Source organism: Drosophila suzukii, chromosome 2L (genome assembly GCF_043229965.1).
Source record: "Drosophila suzukii chromosome 2L, CBGP_Dsuzu_IsoJpt1.0, whole genome shotgun sequence".
Taxonomy (NCBI): domain Eukaryota; kingdom Metazoa; phylum Arthropoda; class Insecta; order Diptera; family Drosophilidae; genus Drosophila; species Drosophila suzukii.
The window spans coordinates 17,868,742-17,884,015 of record NC_092080.1 but is presented as its reverse complement, the minus strand read 5'-3'; the positions used below and the strand labels follow the sequence as shown (position 1 = coordinate 17,884,015).

The following is a 15,274-nucleotide window of genomic DNA, read 5'->3' as shown; positions in this document are numbered from 1 at the left end:
CGGCGACCAAAATGGAACAGTCTGCCGAGAACTGGCGGCGGGCACATTAATTTCAGGGCAAGCTTACTGAAGTGGATTTAATTACATTCTGCTGATGAAATTTTAATGGACAGCCAGTGGTGCTGAATGTGTGTGGGGCGAAGGTGGTACAGTGGTTCGCCGGTGGCTAGTAATTTGCCTATCCATTGTTGTTAGGGGCACCCGCGGCACAGCTTCAGTTGATATTATATAGATTGAAGTCATGGTTATGGATTGGCCGAATCAAATGCGACCAGTCTTGTTTTCGACATGTCAACCGGCATGGCTAATTGTCGCGCACTTGAATTGTCGTCAATGGCCTGTAGATATTGATTCGGGAAGGTCAAGGGGTTGGGGTGTTGTGGGTATTACGTGGTTTGTTCTCTGGGCCAGTTTCCGCATTTGTGCAGCAAACATACACATGGCTGGCCTGGTCGATCGGAGAACTGGCCTTATATGCTAAATGGAATTATGGATCGGAGCTATAAAAACTGTGGGGCAACAGGCAGATGTCAGTTAGTTTCGTTTCAAGCGTCACTGAGATCACATAAGCAAACATGAAGGTGAGATTGAAGGGAAATCGGATAACTAAGGCTTAAACTGTTGATTGCTGGATAAAAAGAAAGTAGGATCAAAACATTTGAAGCATGTTAAATCGTGTACAGTGTGTAGTGTTGATAGAATTCAAGGATTTAAATACACATCATATCATATTATATTAAATCATCACAATTTAAGAAACTCACTTTGATCCAGTTCAATACTCTAAACAAAATGTTTATTTATGTTTTGTCTGGGATAACAGTGAAGCATAATATCACGGCTGTTCATATTTTATTTGAATCTGGTAATTTTTTTGCTAAACCTTTATAGAAATCGACACCTATGAGGTGTACACACACATAAAGTCTGCCAAATATGCAAGACTATACGACAACTTAAGGCATTTTGAGTTTGGAAATCTGTTTGTTTTTAGTTGCTGACGCAAGATAGGCAGCAACATAGTAATCGCAATTGTATTTGTTTAACTAAAAATCCTGATATAATCCTTAATTATTCCGTATTAATATGTTGTCCGTAATTTCCATCCTATTTCCAGTTCGCCGTTGTCGTAGTCCTGTTCGCTTTGGCCTGGGGTGTCAACAGCTCGGTGGTGCCCCTCCTCTCCACCGTCCAAGGAGGAGTGGTGGTCGGAGCACCCGCCGTCGCCGGTTCGGTGGCCATCCAGGCATCGGCTGTTCCCGCTGCCGTTCCTCTGTCCCTTTCCCCGGCTGGACCCCTGCTCATCCAGTCTGGTCCGGCGGTGATCGCCGCTCCCGCTCCGGCCGTGATTGCTGCCCATGCCCCCGCCGTGGTGGCCGTCGCCGCTCCTGAGGCCAGCTATGTGGCCAAGACCCGCGGAGCCGTCCATGTGGCTCCTCTGCCCGGACACGTGCAGTCCGCCGCCTCCGTGAACCTGGAACCCGCACCAGGAACCTGGTAAAAGACCACCTGGAATAGCCCATGGATTACCCCTACTTCGATCTTGACCGCCACTTCACCCTTACCACAATTTTTGGTTTTTTAAGTTCCGCATGGTCTTTCCACCCTTGAGAAACTCTTGGGTTCTCATTTCTTCAGCAATCTAAGTCAATCCTATCCAGTCTATCGCTTTCCGCTTTATTCTCTGGTCTATATTTATCCGCCCCACTGTTGTCATCTTGAAATTTGTTTCTTTTTGAATAAAAAAATGTTATCAAAACAATTGAAATGAATTTGAGTTGGGAAAAGGCATATGGGGAAAACTTAAAAATATTATTATTAAATAGAGAGATAATGCAGAGAGAGAGATAAATGTAAATACAACCATTTCAAACTGATAAGTAAGTATTACAGAAGACCCGGTACTCACAAACTCTCTTATAATTAAGTTAAACAGACCTATTTCTTGAGTTTTTTCCAATTTACTGAAATGTCTACATCTTAATACCAGAAGACTAATTTGCAGTAGTTCTTACGCAATTAACAGGGGGTCGGATCACCTTTTGATGGCCAATTATAGACCCCACCCTTTGCCCAACTCCCACGCCTTCAAGTCCAGCAAATATTAGACAGCTAAATGGCATAAAACAATCTCGATGGATGGCCGATTACCGATGCCAGTAATTAATCAATTCCGGGGCCTTAAAACGGCGCTACAGCAGGGGCGTTGACAAAGAGCCGTTCCAGAAACGAGACGCAGTTGCTCGGCAGCTGGACAAAGTTGTTGCCAGCTCGCAAAACTGCCTCCGAACTGGTATCCGAGCTGAAAACGAGAGTACTACGCGATCTGGAGCAGTTGCGGTTTGCCTTGATCGCCGCACACTCGCACTTGCAATTATAAATAGAAAAAATGTGCAAAAACTTGATATGGCCGCGATGGAGTTAAGTAATGCCCATACAAAGTAATGCAGTTCAGTTCAGCTCAGATCAAATCAGATCCGCCTAAACGCCCACAGCGGGCCATTGAAAGCCGTTAGGCGGCTGTTCCCGATTCCAATGGGATTATGTAGGATTTTATGTTACCATAGAGGGTTATAGGGTATACGTCAGTAAAAATATATCTGTGCAATTTGCCATAATACAATTCTTGCTACCATTTTTATTAGTCAATCTGTTAGCTTAGGTTATTAAATGTAGCTTTTATAGCTTCTCGGAAAATAATTATAGAATAGTTGTGTATGGTAAAAACACATTCTTTAAGAGTTAAACAAAGAACAGTTTACATTTTTCAAGGAGAAATACAAAGGCAAATTGTTTGATCTATTATAAGGTATTATTTTGACTTTAAAGGGCTTCGTACGAATATCTTCTTATTTAAAAACATTTGTAAGTATTTTTATTTTAAAGGTATCCATTGTTTTAAATATAACAGGAAAATAATAACTGCCGTCTAGATGCCCCAGCTTTTTGACTGAAAATGGATTTGACCGAAAAACATGATAAGCCAAAAATGCCTGAGCTTTCAATAAAAGTGTCAATTGACGCCGGAACGTGATGCCAAGAAAAGGGGCATGGGCGGCGACTCAGTGGGGGGTGCGGAAGCGGGGGACAAGTGGCAGCTATACAAACAGCAGCTAAACATTTTGCCGGCGCTGTTCAGTTGTTTAGTGTCGTGTCGGCAGCCAAGCCCCATGGCAATTGGCCATAAATCTAGCCCCAGCCATTCACTTTTTGTTTTCTTTATTCGCAAGTGGGTTTTAACTCGATCGCTGGCTGCGTGCACGCAAATCCACAAAACGCATGACGCAGCCACCGGATTGCAACTGGGTCTCAAACCACTCCCCCCTTTTTTTTCATGCCCCACCAAGTTCAAGTTTACGCACTTTTCTGTAACTTCCTGCTGCGAACGGGTTCACTGCACTCGACGCACTTGAGGCGAACGCATTTCGCAGTTTCTGGTTTGCCACGCAGAAAAGCGAGTTCAACTTGGCCCACTGCGATGGATTGAATTTTATTTCTGGTCTACGCAGTTCGCACTTTTTGGGCAAGGCGAAGGCAGTTCGGTTTTTGGTGATCACTTCTGGTTGTTACACATTTCTTATAGGAAAGGAGTGAATTTATTGGTTTTACTTGAAATCTGAGCTTAAGATTTATAATAAGTCATATATATCATGTCATATTTGTAAGAAGTTTCCAAATTTACTATTAAATAAGAATTAAGCAAAATTTGTATTCAGTTTCTAAATCTATCATTTATATATTTTAAGGTCCAAAGTTGTCTAATAAATTAGTACTTTATTCAATTATCTAAATCAATTATTTCAAGTCACCTTATTACAAATATTTAAAACATTGTTTTAATATTTCGATTTATGCATAACACACCAAAACAAATCGTTTTTAATGTTCTCAAATCATTTTCTATTTTTTTTATCATTATATAATGATTATGTTTGGTCGAAAAGGTTATGCTTATTCGATCGTAATACCTATAGTCTGGAAGTTGTATATATCTGCGACTTGTTGAGGTTAAGGCAAGTATTTTTAAGTTAATATAATTTTAAAATATTTTAGACTACCTTTATTATTTTTACTCGTGTACAAAAACTTATATCACTTAAGCCGTCTACTTTCGCGTGGGCGATGAGTTATTGAATAAGGTCAGTGTTCCGCGAAGGATCGGACCAGTTCTGAAGTTGGTTCGAGTGATTCATTCACCAGAACCGATCAGAACGAGGCGGTTTCTTGTGGACACTAGCAATCGATTTTTTTAAAGCCAGAAAAAACTCCACATTGGCCTGAGGTATTTCGTAATACCGCACAGCGGCACGGCTTTCTTATCCGCACCCACAACTGGTTGGTGGCCTAAATATAGTACGCCTGGCATGGGGCAGCAACCTGTAGCCAAATATTCGCCGCCGAGTGAGCGACAAGTATCTGGCGGGTTGCATGAGCGGCAAACAAACTTGTTGCACACACTCGTTCAGATTTTTGTGAGTTTCGTGGCAGCAGCTGGATGGAAAAAGGAAAATATGTATGTGAAAAAGGGGGGCCCTGGCCCCCCACAATCCAGACATTCCGCCAGCCACTTGCTAACGTCATAAACACACTAACCAGCCCATATAGAACTCGTTGAATTAGCAACAATTGTGTGGCTAAGCTCTTTGTTAGTTGTGACAGTTGTGTAGTGACAACCGTGGCCACAAAAGTGGTTAATTATTGCCCTCTCCTAATGACCATTAGGCGTCCGCTTAGCATGCTAATTGTAATTGGATTAATTACCCACGGATCTTGATCGCAGACTAACGGCTATAGGGGGAATACTTGACCAATTGATTACGTTACGATTGCAATTGCATCATGTGGCGGCTCTCAGTTCGATTCCAAAATAATAAAAATAGAAACAGCCTTTTGGAGGCCGCCCACTCGAAAATGCCTTGCCAGAGTCCAAGTGTGATTGCCTATGCAGGCTAGTTAAATTAATTTAGTTCGAATAACAATTAAGAGTAAAAGGAATATATATTGGCCGACTTATAAATGATCTTACCAAAATGGTTATTTTTTTGGTTTTCAAAATGCCATTTTAAAGAATATTATGAGCTTTTTAATTTTAATATATTTGCTAAAAATTCAACTACCTATCTAAAGAATACAAATTAGGGACTGGGTTAGAACATATTCTCATTTTTATTAAATAAGTATCTCTGATTAATAGACATTTAAGTATGTTATTTAAGACCGTCGATTTTGAAATAGATCTCTTAAAGCCAACTAAAAAATCAAAACGATTTTGTGGTTTCCAATTCTTTCTGTTGGATACCCAATGATTTCCTTAAAATTTAAATGAGCCTTACAGGTGTGCCAGGTGGACCGCTGGTGTTTATTTCACACGTAGTGTATGAAAACCAAATTAAATAATGAGCAGCAGGCCAGAGGTGTTGGCGGTGTGGGTGGAAACGCCGGTTACCAAATGCTGGATACCAAAATACCTCTGGCTGGTCGAAAGCCCACCCCACTGGGTCTCCACCTCGTTGCCACTTCCAAGCTGCAAGTAACAAGTTGCAACAATCGGCAGCCGCCAAATTGAATTCAAGCGTGGCTAACATTGATTTCCCCTCCAAACCAATGACTTCCCTCCTCCCCAACACAATTAGTTTCATTCTGTTTATGCGAGTTTAATACGAATTTCGCATTAATCTAACCAAAAGTGGGCGTTGTCAGTCGGGGAGTTGTGATAAGGACCCACCAGACTATACTAAATAGTCTATGCGGACTTGGCATGATGCAATCGGGCGGTGAGATTGCAACAAAGGCTGGTGCTAGCTGGCTTTGTTATTAAAATGCCATTAAAATTGGGACAAGCGGTAAATTCGATCTACAGTCAGACAAATAAAATTGAACTCGAACTAATAGCTCAAAAGATCTATGAGCCAAAGGTAACTATAAATGTGTCGTACATGATTTTTAGCTGTTAGCGGAATTGTTATTTCAATTTAAACAACGTGGAAAATCATTTTTGTCCTTTTTGCATACATTCTCTTTTGTTTGTTAAGCAACCTGTTGGTTTTTTAATATTTAAATATTAAAAATAAAATAAAAATGCAAGTAGAACTATGTATATTTTTTCTTTGTTTAAAAAAGAAAAATGAAGGATATTAATATTTGAAATTCAAGTGAATTTTAAATATATTTTTTTACGGAAAATTTAAATCAACTAATATGACTGTACCCTAGACTTTGCCGTTCTGGTGGGGCACACGTCTGTTGCCATTGTTTTGCTTTGGGTTGTGCAACTGCCACGGCGTCAACCTGATTTATGCCACTTGACCGGAGTGCAGCCCGTGTCCGCTGTCGCACCGCCTTAGAAACCTAACGCCTTGCCGCTTGGACGCCTGCGCAGTGGAGACTCAGAACTTTATGCCCAAGATCAATGCCAGCTCAGCGGATCGCAGATCTCAATTGAGCGCGTTGCTCATGTCGGTCCAATGGTTATCTGGAATTCAAGGCGGGGCAGCTCTATATGACGAAGTGGGCGTATTCATGCTGTGCACCTGGTCACCAAGAATTTATGTATGCAAATAATTACGAACAACAGAAAGACATTAGGAAGCACTATTTTGATCGTAAAAAAAAGAATGGGAAGTTATTATAGTAATACACTCATAGAGCGTTCGGAATCTCCCTAAAATCTCGGTTGCGTATAGTGATCTATAGAAACTAGAGGTTAGGAAAAGACACCAAACATGAACTTAAGTGCCTAACTTAAGTTTTTTAAGAAAACATTTTGACGGGGAATACAATATACCTAGAGCTATGAAATAAAATGTCTACACACCTGATTGTAATGCTGATAGTGCACCTTTATTCAGTGCACCTGGCCATTAAGCAAAGAGCATACATACAACGAAAAACAATAAGGAAAGTATTAGATCAGTTTAGTTTAGACCTTGTAGCCGACGAAGTGACGGCGACCGATGACCTCGCCCATGTAGAACCAGGTAATAACCTCCACGGTGACCAGAACATTTAGCCAGGCCTCGCTGACGGTGATTTGGGAAAATCCCGACTTCTTCATCATATCCTTCTTGGAGACCTTCTTGGCGCTCTCGGCGGTCTTCTTCAACTTCTGAAAATCAGCGGGCAATGGAGGCGATAGCTCCACCTTGGCGTACTTCCAGAATTCTTCAAGCTGCGGACGTGCTGCCACAACAAACTCTGTGTAATACCAGGTTTTCATTATATTTTAGCTATAATAGGAGTGTACAACTTACTGTTGGCTAGGGCCTGGGCCTTGGCAACCAATTGACTCATTTTGTAGATAGAAAAATAAAACAAGAAATGGAAATTTCAGGAGATTTAACAATTTTACGACGGAACGTTCTCGTGCAAAGTTATCAAACTGAACAGCTGTCATGAATTTTTTCGATAGGTTAGCAATAGGCTCCTTGTCACCAATCGATTTTACATACTTAAAAGGCTGCTACACACTTTACGATTTAGATCCTGGAAATTTCGAAGCTCGACAATAAAAACAGGGATGGTTAAATAGTATGTCAGGTAATATGAATTATTACATTGCTATTAAAGTTTAATGAAAACTTATATTTTAAATAAAGTGAAATAATTTTCAATTTTTAACATTTTAAAAGCTATTAGTTTCAGTTCAGCTCAAAAAGCTTTATTTTTTCTTAAGCATGATGTAGTTCCACGTAAATGTGTTTGGAAAATTTGCATAATTGCGGCCTGGTTGAATATAACCTGCACCAATTATGCGATTTGCGGGCGATAAACTGACCGATCATTACCAAACCGACAAGATGGTTATTACTAGAGCGCCCCGCCCACTTGCCAGAGCGAAACAATGGTATAAAATAGAATAGGAAAAATGGAAACACGCCCTAAAAAATTGGCCTGCATTGTCTGCTGGTCATCGCCAGGAAAATCTCTTAAATTTACAATAAAACGCTGGGTATTTCGTCATCAGTTGAATTGGTTGCAATTGGTTGCCATAATGCATATTTTAGGCAAGCTGGTTTATTAATGAAGCTCTAATAGAACCGAGGTGAAGGGCCCGGCCCATTCTTCAAATACAAAATTGCCCCGGTTTTCTAGCCAAAGTTGGTCTAATTGCGCCAGTTAGACGAGTATGACATTCCATCGAGACCCGTTACGTTGCCCTATGCATAATCATATTGGATGTGATTAATGGATCGCATATATTTTTCGCTGCAGCTGTCCGCTAAATGGTTTCAGTCTCACATTTGGCCAGTTTGACACTCTGACCCACGTCTAAATGAAAAATAAAAATAAACGTGGCCAGCGTTTTTGATCTGCATGTCCGTGACAATTTCAAGTTGAGGCTGCAATTGGCCTGGGGTTTAAGCCAAATGCCCCAAACATGGAAATGTAGTCCACCAATTCGCTTTGCAATTTTGCATTTTTATTGTTTGCCAATGCTGACAGCCTTTGATTATATTTATTCTTGGGCGTTGCCCCGCCGCAATGCGAGAATTGCCTTCCTATTTTTGGTGGAGCACCGGGCAGCGAAAACAAGGCAAAACTGCAGAGGCTAATTGTTTATTTAAACACTGCGAAAAATTCCAAAGTTCTGGAATTCGCGACGGGAAATCACGACCTTCCTGACGTCAGTTTGATTTATTTATGTAATATAGAATGGCGTATCTTGAAATATTTTGAGTTTTTGTAATATATATTTCAGAAAACTGTGTGAGGATTCCTAACTTAGGAACATTCTGTGAATAAAATTGGTAATGGAAATCCAATAAACGCGCATGATATTCACAAAAATGACTGATTCCGATTTGACTATCGATTTTGTAAGGCATTTCCTTTCTCAACCAGCACTTAATGTGTGAACACATTAAAACCAAATTGATTACTGAAGGAGTTTAACGGTTGGTTAGTTTTTTGGCATTTAAAGCCAAGTTAATTTTATTGCATTGATTAAGTCATTGCAGAGGCTAAGTTCTAAGACCGCCTTGGGGCCAAGTAATTGTTATTTCAGTGTAGGCACGCGACTTTATTATACTTAGCTTTACAGAAATTCCATGCCCCAAGCTGCAAAGCTGGGCACTCATACCAACGGACAATATAATTGCAACAAAGAATTCTGAAAGCTAATGCAGCAAAAACTTTGCTCTATGCCATTGCAAATTGAATGCTTTAGGCCCCATGCTTATGACTTTTTAAATGTGTTTGTGCTTTATCAATATAATTTGGTGTTTGTGGCAATTTTCAAGCCGCTGATTGGACCAACCGATTGTGTCGGTTCAATATCTATGCTTATGTGTATTTGTGTTTCACCCTCGGCTGTAAATTCTTGTTTATACAGTCCAGCTTCTATAAGACAAAATTTAGAGTAACTTAAAAAGCAATCTGTATTTGTTTTCAGAAAGGCTGAATGGTATTGTTGGATTTTATTTAAAAGAATTGCTTATTATACGAAATATGTATTAAAATTTTATGACCAACTTTTTTTAAACTTTTAGTATAAACCTTTTTATACTACTTATAGTAAAACTACTTCTTATAGAAAATTGTTTCTGAAATGTAGCCACAATATCAAATTTAAATGAACATCCTTCATCTTGTCTGTAAATAGTTATAAAAGGTAACATATTAGACCCTTTGGGGACTTATATATATAATTAATACAAGTAGAAATTTTCTTATAAATAGGTGTTCATAACTAGGATTTTAAAATTTTAAAATTTTTATATTTCCCTAAATATACATAGATCTATTCATTTAGGGTGCTCTATTTATTGCTGATCGGTATATGTTGTGTGTATTATTGGTTTTGAGGTATAGAAGTCCGACTGTGGTAATTTGCGCAATCATTGACGCCCGCCGCCCCCTTTTCGTGGGTGAGAGGGGCGTGGCTTGGGAGGGTGGTGGTCAGGTGAAGCGGGAAGCGACACCCAAGGCAGAGATCTTCGAGCAGCTGGGCAGTGAAAGGCCAAAACCCGGAGCGGATCTACTATGGTATGGTATGGGTATGGGTACTCCAATTCTGCCCGAGACTTGGGCTTGGGCGTCGGCGTCTCTAGAGCAGAGTCTCTCGCCATTCGCCTCTCTGGCGCTTTTTGATATATATTTTCTTGACTTGGGGGGCAGGTTTCGGTTTTGGAATTGGAAAAGCGAAGCAAAGTCCGCGCCGCGTTTTTCGTATATAAGTTGCCACAATTTGGTAGTCGAAATCAGAATCAACTCGTTCGCTGAGTATTCAACACTACTTCTCCTTCAACAACCCAGCTTCAAAACCCACCCCAAAACAACCAACATGAAGGTGAGGCGATATCATCAGGACTAAGTCTGAAAACATTTTCAGAATTTTCAAAGAAGAGTTCTGGAAATTTTTTTGGAATATTCAAAGCATTATTCTAAAAACAATTTTAGAATTTTCGAAAGAGTATTCTTGAAAACTATTCCACAACGTTCAAATCAGTATTCTCAAAACAAATTCAACATTTTCGAAAAGTTTTTGAAAAGTTTTGAAATTGTTCTAAGAATGGTTCCTAGAATCTTGAAAGATACTGACATTCTTATATGGTCTTTCAGTTCGCCGTTGCCGTAGTCATGTTCGTGTGCGCCCTGGCTGGAGCTCATGCCTCGTGGGCCCAGATCGCTCCCGGTGTGTCCTATGTGAGCCCCGTGGCCCATGGTGGACCTGGTCTGTGGAACGGAGCCTGGAACGGCGCCTGGAACGGTGCCTGGAACGGCGCCTGGAACAACGGCTGGAACGGTGCCGCTTGGGGCGCCCCTGCCGCCGTGGCCGTCCACGCTAGCGCCGCTGCTCCCTGGGGTCTGACCGGTGCCGGATGGCACGGCGCTGCCGTTCCCGGAATCAACCTCGCCCAGGGACCTGGTCTGGCCGCCGGCCATGGCCATGAGGGCGTCTATGTGGCCAAGACCCGTGGTGCCATCCACACCGCTCCTCTTGCCGGACACATCAACTCCGCCACCTCCGTGAACGTGGCCCCCGCCCCGGGAACTCTGTAAGTCGGGAACTACCAACTATCACCCAGTAACCCAAACCGATGCCAAACGGAGCGGATGGACGGCAGTATCTACCACTGATCTCCAACTGCTTCAGCGACTTACCACGACTACTCCAACCGGATAAATACCCATCTCTCTCTGTACACTTATTGTTAAGCACACCGCTCTTAGTCCCCCCGATACGAACACGATCCTGATCTTGGGTCCATGTCCATATCCTCTTGGACATTTCCCAACGCACTCAGCAATATATAAGTCCAACAGCAATTACAACAACTACAACAAACCAACAAACGACAGCATGTTAATTTTATTTTTTGAGAACTCTTCAATTACTTCCCATCTGCTATCCTGTCTTTCTCTACTCTACATCTATCGCTATATCTATCTATCTGTCTGGCATATCGTCTATGATATGCCCTGTCAACCTGTAAATATCCCATTGTATTCTAGTAATCTGCAACAATGTAAAGATTGACGAAAGCGTTATAAATAAAGCCAATCAGCGTTTTTTATACGAATTAACTATTGTGTTTTTGTAAATATGGGATGGAAATTATGGGGATACTCCTGAAAAAGTTATAGTAGTTACTTGAAAGCCCGCCTAACACATTGACCAAAAATATAAACTTTAACTTACATATATATAAAGTAAAAATTTCCAATTCAACAATTTCGTTTGGTTATTTAAGAAATGCCTACTTACTTCTCTGACTTAGTTTTCATCAGGACTTATATCATATTCTTAGCTTAAACATTTTGTTTAAAAGGACCTTTATTTATTTGTATGCATTTTTAAATTGCTTAGCTTTTCAAATTGTCAGTTACTAAACATAAAGTGAAAACACTTATGTCATCTCTTAAATTTATTAATATAACTTATTTTGTATTCCAAAAAAAATATATACTTATGTTTTCATCTAACACTAAAAGTCAATTGTTTTTTCAAGAGCACTTTACACACCCTTTTGTAATTGTAAGACAAAGTATTGAATCACTTTTCAACTCTCATTAAACTCGACTATATCATAAGCCTTATATTAGTTAATTATAACCTTGTGTCTTTTTTTGCACCTGTTCGACCTTGAGAAGCCGACAAAATGTTCATTTGATTCCATATCTGCCAAGAATGTCTAGATCAAATGTGTCTTTGTCTTTAAGTGTGTATTATTATAGTGACAGTCCTAATTTGCTTGGCAATAGTATCGACCAGTGCTGAACGGTAGTCAAGTTGGGGGCCAATGGTCATTAGATCGAGTTAATTGGAGCAGACCCAGCTCATATGCACGTATTGGGCGCACAGGGCGTATGCTTAATTATGCAAACGCTTAGCGCTAATTACAGATCGCACAGAGACCGAGTTTCGGTTTCAGTCAGCACCTGGGCTTCTGGTACAACTAAATAATTGCCCCGCAGAGTAAATTATAGCAGCCGCTAATTACAGATTATCATCGCATCGCAAGAATTCAACTTGAACTTTTTTCGGTGTCTGCCAACTGTTTTTGCCAAGACTCGATCTATCTCACCCACATTTGTATGGAAACAAGTTTTTCTTTTCGGCATAATTGAATTGTCTTTGCTGGGCTAAATTTGCAACAAAGTCTGACTTAATTGCTGCACCTAATGGGTTTCCGATATGTTTATGTGGGCTGTTCCCGGCGGTAGACACCCACACTCCCGATTTATTTCAGCCAGGTGAATGTTGTGCAATGTCGATTCCATTAGGTAATCGGAGGTGGAAATAATTAGGGAAATAGCCTGGCAACCAAGATAAAGTTGGAATGCCTTTTAGCAGAGTTTAATGTCCATTTCGCAGACCTAAATTAAACCTTTCTCACTGTTAATTTAAAGTCATACTCTAAGTAATAGCCATTTTACTGTTTAGAAACAATAAAATAAAACATATTATTTTTATATAGCTACAAATATTTTTGAAATAGTATCTAGTTACATATAGTATTTAAAAATCTTTTTAAAGGACAAGCCGGGTTTGTAAGCTAAAAAGCATTTAACTCATTCAATGGCAATTTTTATTGTTCTTTTAAATAATGTAAATTTTATTATCTTCGGGTAAGTTATTATTGTAATTCTAAGACAAGATTAATTGATTATTACTGTTAGAATTTTTATGAATGATTTCAAGTTTGTTCTGAGCAAGTAGTTACTACACTTAAAATTTCCCATAAAAATCAATCCATTAAGTGGGTGTTTCCTGGCATATTATTAACCCTTAAGACACATAAATCAGTTATTAGCCGGCCTTATACAGGATACCAATCTCTCCATAATTGGATTCGTGTTATAAATCATGCAGAAATGCTAATCGCGCACAAACAACAATTAAGTAATTAAAGTGGCGGTGTGATGGAGTGAAAATCAACTTACCGGAACTGCAGCTTAAAAGTGGGTTGGGCCACTCACTCAGACAGTTGGACCCACATGGACCCACATGGCCACGGAGATGGAAAACACACTCACCGAGAATGCATTTCTGGGGCGGTGCAATATGTGGATATGGTGGTGTTAGTTCTGAGTTCTGAGTTAGTTCATGGGTAATGTTTCTACTTATAATTAAAGTATAGTTTAGAAATACCGTTCAATACTACTACTAATACAATACTTCTAATACGTACTATACTACAATATTTTTTTTCGATGTTTGCAATTTTATTATTATTTAGAGCCTAAATATATATTATTTTTAAGTTCCATGCACTTTAATTATTATAACATAATGACAAAGTAGGTGTAGAACTAGTTCTTCAACACAACCGCCTTGAAGGCGTTCAACATAGCCGTTTGATCTCCCCACCGATAGATCGATCAGAACCGATCCGATCCGTTCCGATCCGAAGCATGTCATTAGCGCTGATCATATGCATGCGGAGCAGTGTCAGCGGTGTCCACCGTGTCATGGTGTGTGAACTCTCACTTTCATGAACCCTCCGACGTAGCTGATTTCCTATAGCTGATGTGGTCAGCAGTGGGGTATAAAACTGGCCGGCAGCACCGTTGACAGATCAGTTCAGAACAAGAGTTCAATCCGAGCGCAACCCAAAACCCACAATCAGCACCATGAAAGTGAGTTATTAAACGGATTTATCCTGATACATAAAAACTAACCAATATTTAAGGATACTGAAAGAATTCAGTTAACCCTTAAATGGTTTAAACTTAAAGTGTCTAATAATCTTCAAAGCCAACTGGTTTTTATAAGATTTCAAAAGTAAAGTTTTGAAATTTCATAACTCATAAATAAAAGGACTAGAGATTTTAAAACCACTTTAATTGGAGTACTCCTGCCAACTTTAAAGTGATGTTTTATAATCCTATCTTTACTTGTTGAAATGTTATATTAAAAAATACTTAGAGGCAACAGTAATATAAAATTAATAAGTTAGGAATTAATTTATTAATATGAATAATATTTTACAGTTCGCCGTCGCCGTTGTCTTCACCTTGGCCCTCGCCATGGGCGTGCAGTCGTCCGTGATCCCCCTGCTCTCCCAGGTGGCCGGCCATGGACTCTCCTACACCGCCGTTTCTGGACCCGCTGTGGTGGCCTCTCCCTGGGCCGTTCCCGCCGCCCACTGGCCCGCCGCCGTGAACGTGGCCTCCTGGCCCCCGGCAGCCATCCATGCCCCTGCCGCCGTGGCCGTCCATGCCGCCGCTCCCGCCGTGGTGGCTGCCCATGGTCCCGCCGTCGTCGTCGGCCCGGTGGCCCATGAGGGCGTCTACACTGCCCAGACCCGCGGAGCCATCCACACCGCTCCTCTGTCCGGACACATCCAGTCGGTGGCCTCCATCAACGCCGCCCCTGCTCCCGGAACTCTGTAAAAAGGATACTATAGAAGTTCTATAGAAATCAATCGCTGATCAGACCACTGCCGTTACCATGGAAACTGACCCTTATGGGGAATAGACCCCCGCAACACTGTTTTGTAAATACATTGTATATATAGACAATATATAGACAGGGTACACTCGCACCTAGCACCTGAACAGGATCCTTCCAAACCTGTCCCAAAAACAGAGTCATCAAAATTCCCTTTCGACCTAAGCACTCGGCCACTTTTGTGGTTGCCTCTTTCTCTCGCTTACCTATTTATTTAGCATACATTTTCGAAGCATTCCTGTGAAAAACCGCCACAAGCTTTCCTTCGATGGGGATGCCAAAAGCATTCTGGAAGGAAATGTTTGATCATTCTGCCAATAAAGAAAATGTAACTAAAATATATCATATTACTTTTGTGGGAATGTGGGAATGGGGTTG

The 15,274-nt window shown here is 40.6% G+C and overlaps 4 protein-coding genes across 4 annotated transcripts; 3 read left to right on the top strand and 1 right to left on the bottom strand.

Moving 5' to 3' along the window:
* The first annotated feature begins 426 nt into the window (after positions 1–426).
* Positions 427–1,762, top strand: LOC108021423 (adult cuticle protein 1). The gene is made up of 2 exons (XM_017090135.4): positions 427–581; positions 1,118–1,762. The coding sequence occupies exons 1-2, from the start codon at positions 576–578 to the stop codon at positions 1,499–1,501; spliced, it is 390 nt and encodes a 129-aa protein (XP_016945624.3). The 5' UTR covers positions 427–575; the 3' UTR covers positions 1,502–1,762.
* A 5,102-nt stretch (positions 1,763–6,864) lies between these two features.
* On the bottom strand, positions 6,865–7,290 carry ATPsynGL (ATP synthase, subunit G-like). The gene is made up of 2 exons (XM_017090136.4): positions 7,251–7,290; positions 6,865–7,194 (listed from the first exon to the last, which is right to left on the bottom strand). The coding sequence occupies exons 1-2, from the start codon at positions 7,288–7,290 to the stop codon at positions 6,920–6,922; spliced, it is 315 nt and encodes a 104-aa protein (XP_016945625.2). The 3' UTR covers positions 6,865–6,919.
* A 2,838-nt stretch (positions 7,291–10,128) lies between these two features.
* LOC108015770 (adult cuticle protein 1) lies at positions 10,129–11,526 on the top strand. The gene is made up of 2 exons (XM_036822779.3): positions 10,129–10,288; positions 10,561–11,526. The coding sequence occupies exons 1-2, from the start codon at positions 10,283–10,285 to the stop codon at positions 10,999–11,001; spliced, it is 447 nt and encodes a 148-aa protein (XP_036678674.1). The 5' UTR covers positions 10,129–10,282; the 3' UTR covers positions 11,002–11,526.
* Positions 11,527–13,927: 2,401 nt separating this feature from the next.
* LOC118879783 (Adult cuticle protein 1) lies at positions 13,928–15,236 on the top strand. The gene is made up of 2 exons (XM_036822781.3): positions 13,928–14,082; positions 14,437–15,236. The coding sequence occupies exons 1-2, from the start codon at positions 14,077–14,079 to the stop codon at positions 14,836–14,838; spliced, it is 408 nt and encodes a 135-aa protein (XP_036678676.1). The 5' UTR covers positions 13,928–14,076; the 3' UTR covers positions 14,839–15,236.
* The last annotated feature ends 38 nt before the right edge of the window (positions 15,237–15,274 follow it).

Coding starts and splice junctions, on each gene's coding strand:
- ATPsynGL (XM_017090136.4), bottom strand. CDS start 7,290: ATGAGTCAATTGGTTGCCAAGGCCCAGGCCCTAGCCAACA. Junction 7,195..7,250: donor GGCCCAGGCCCTAGCCAACA/GTAAGTTGTACA, acceptor GGTATTACACAG/AGTTTGTTGTGGCAGCACGT.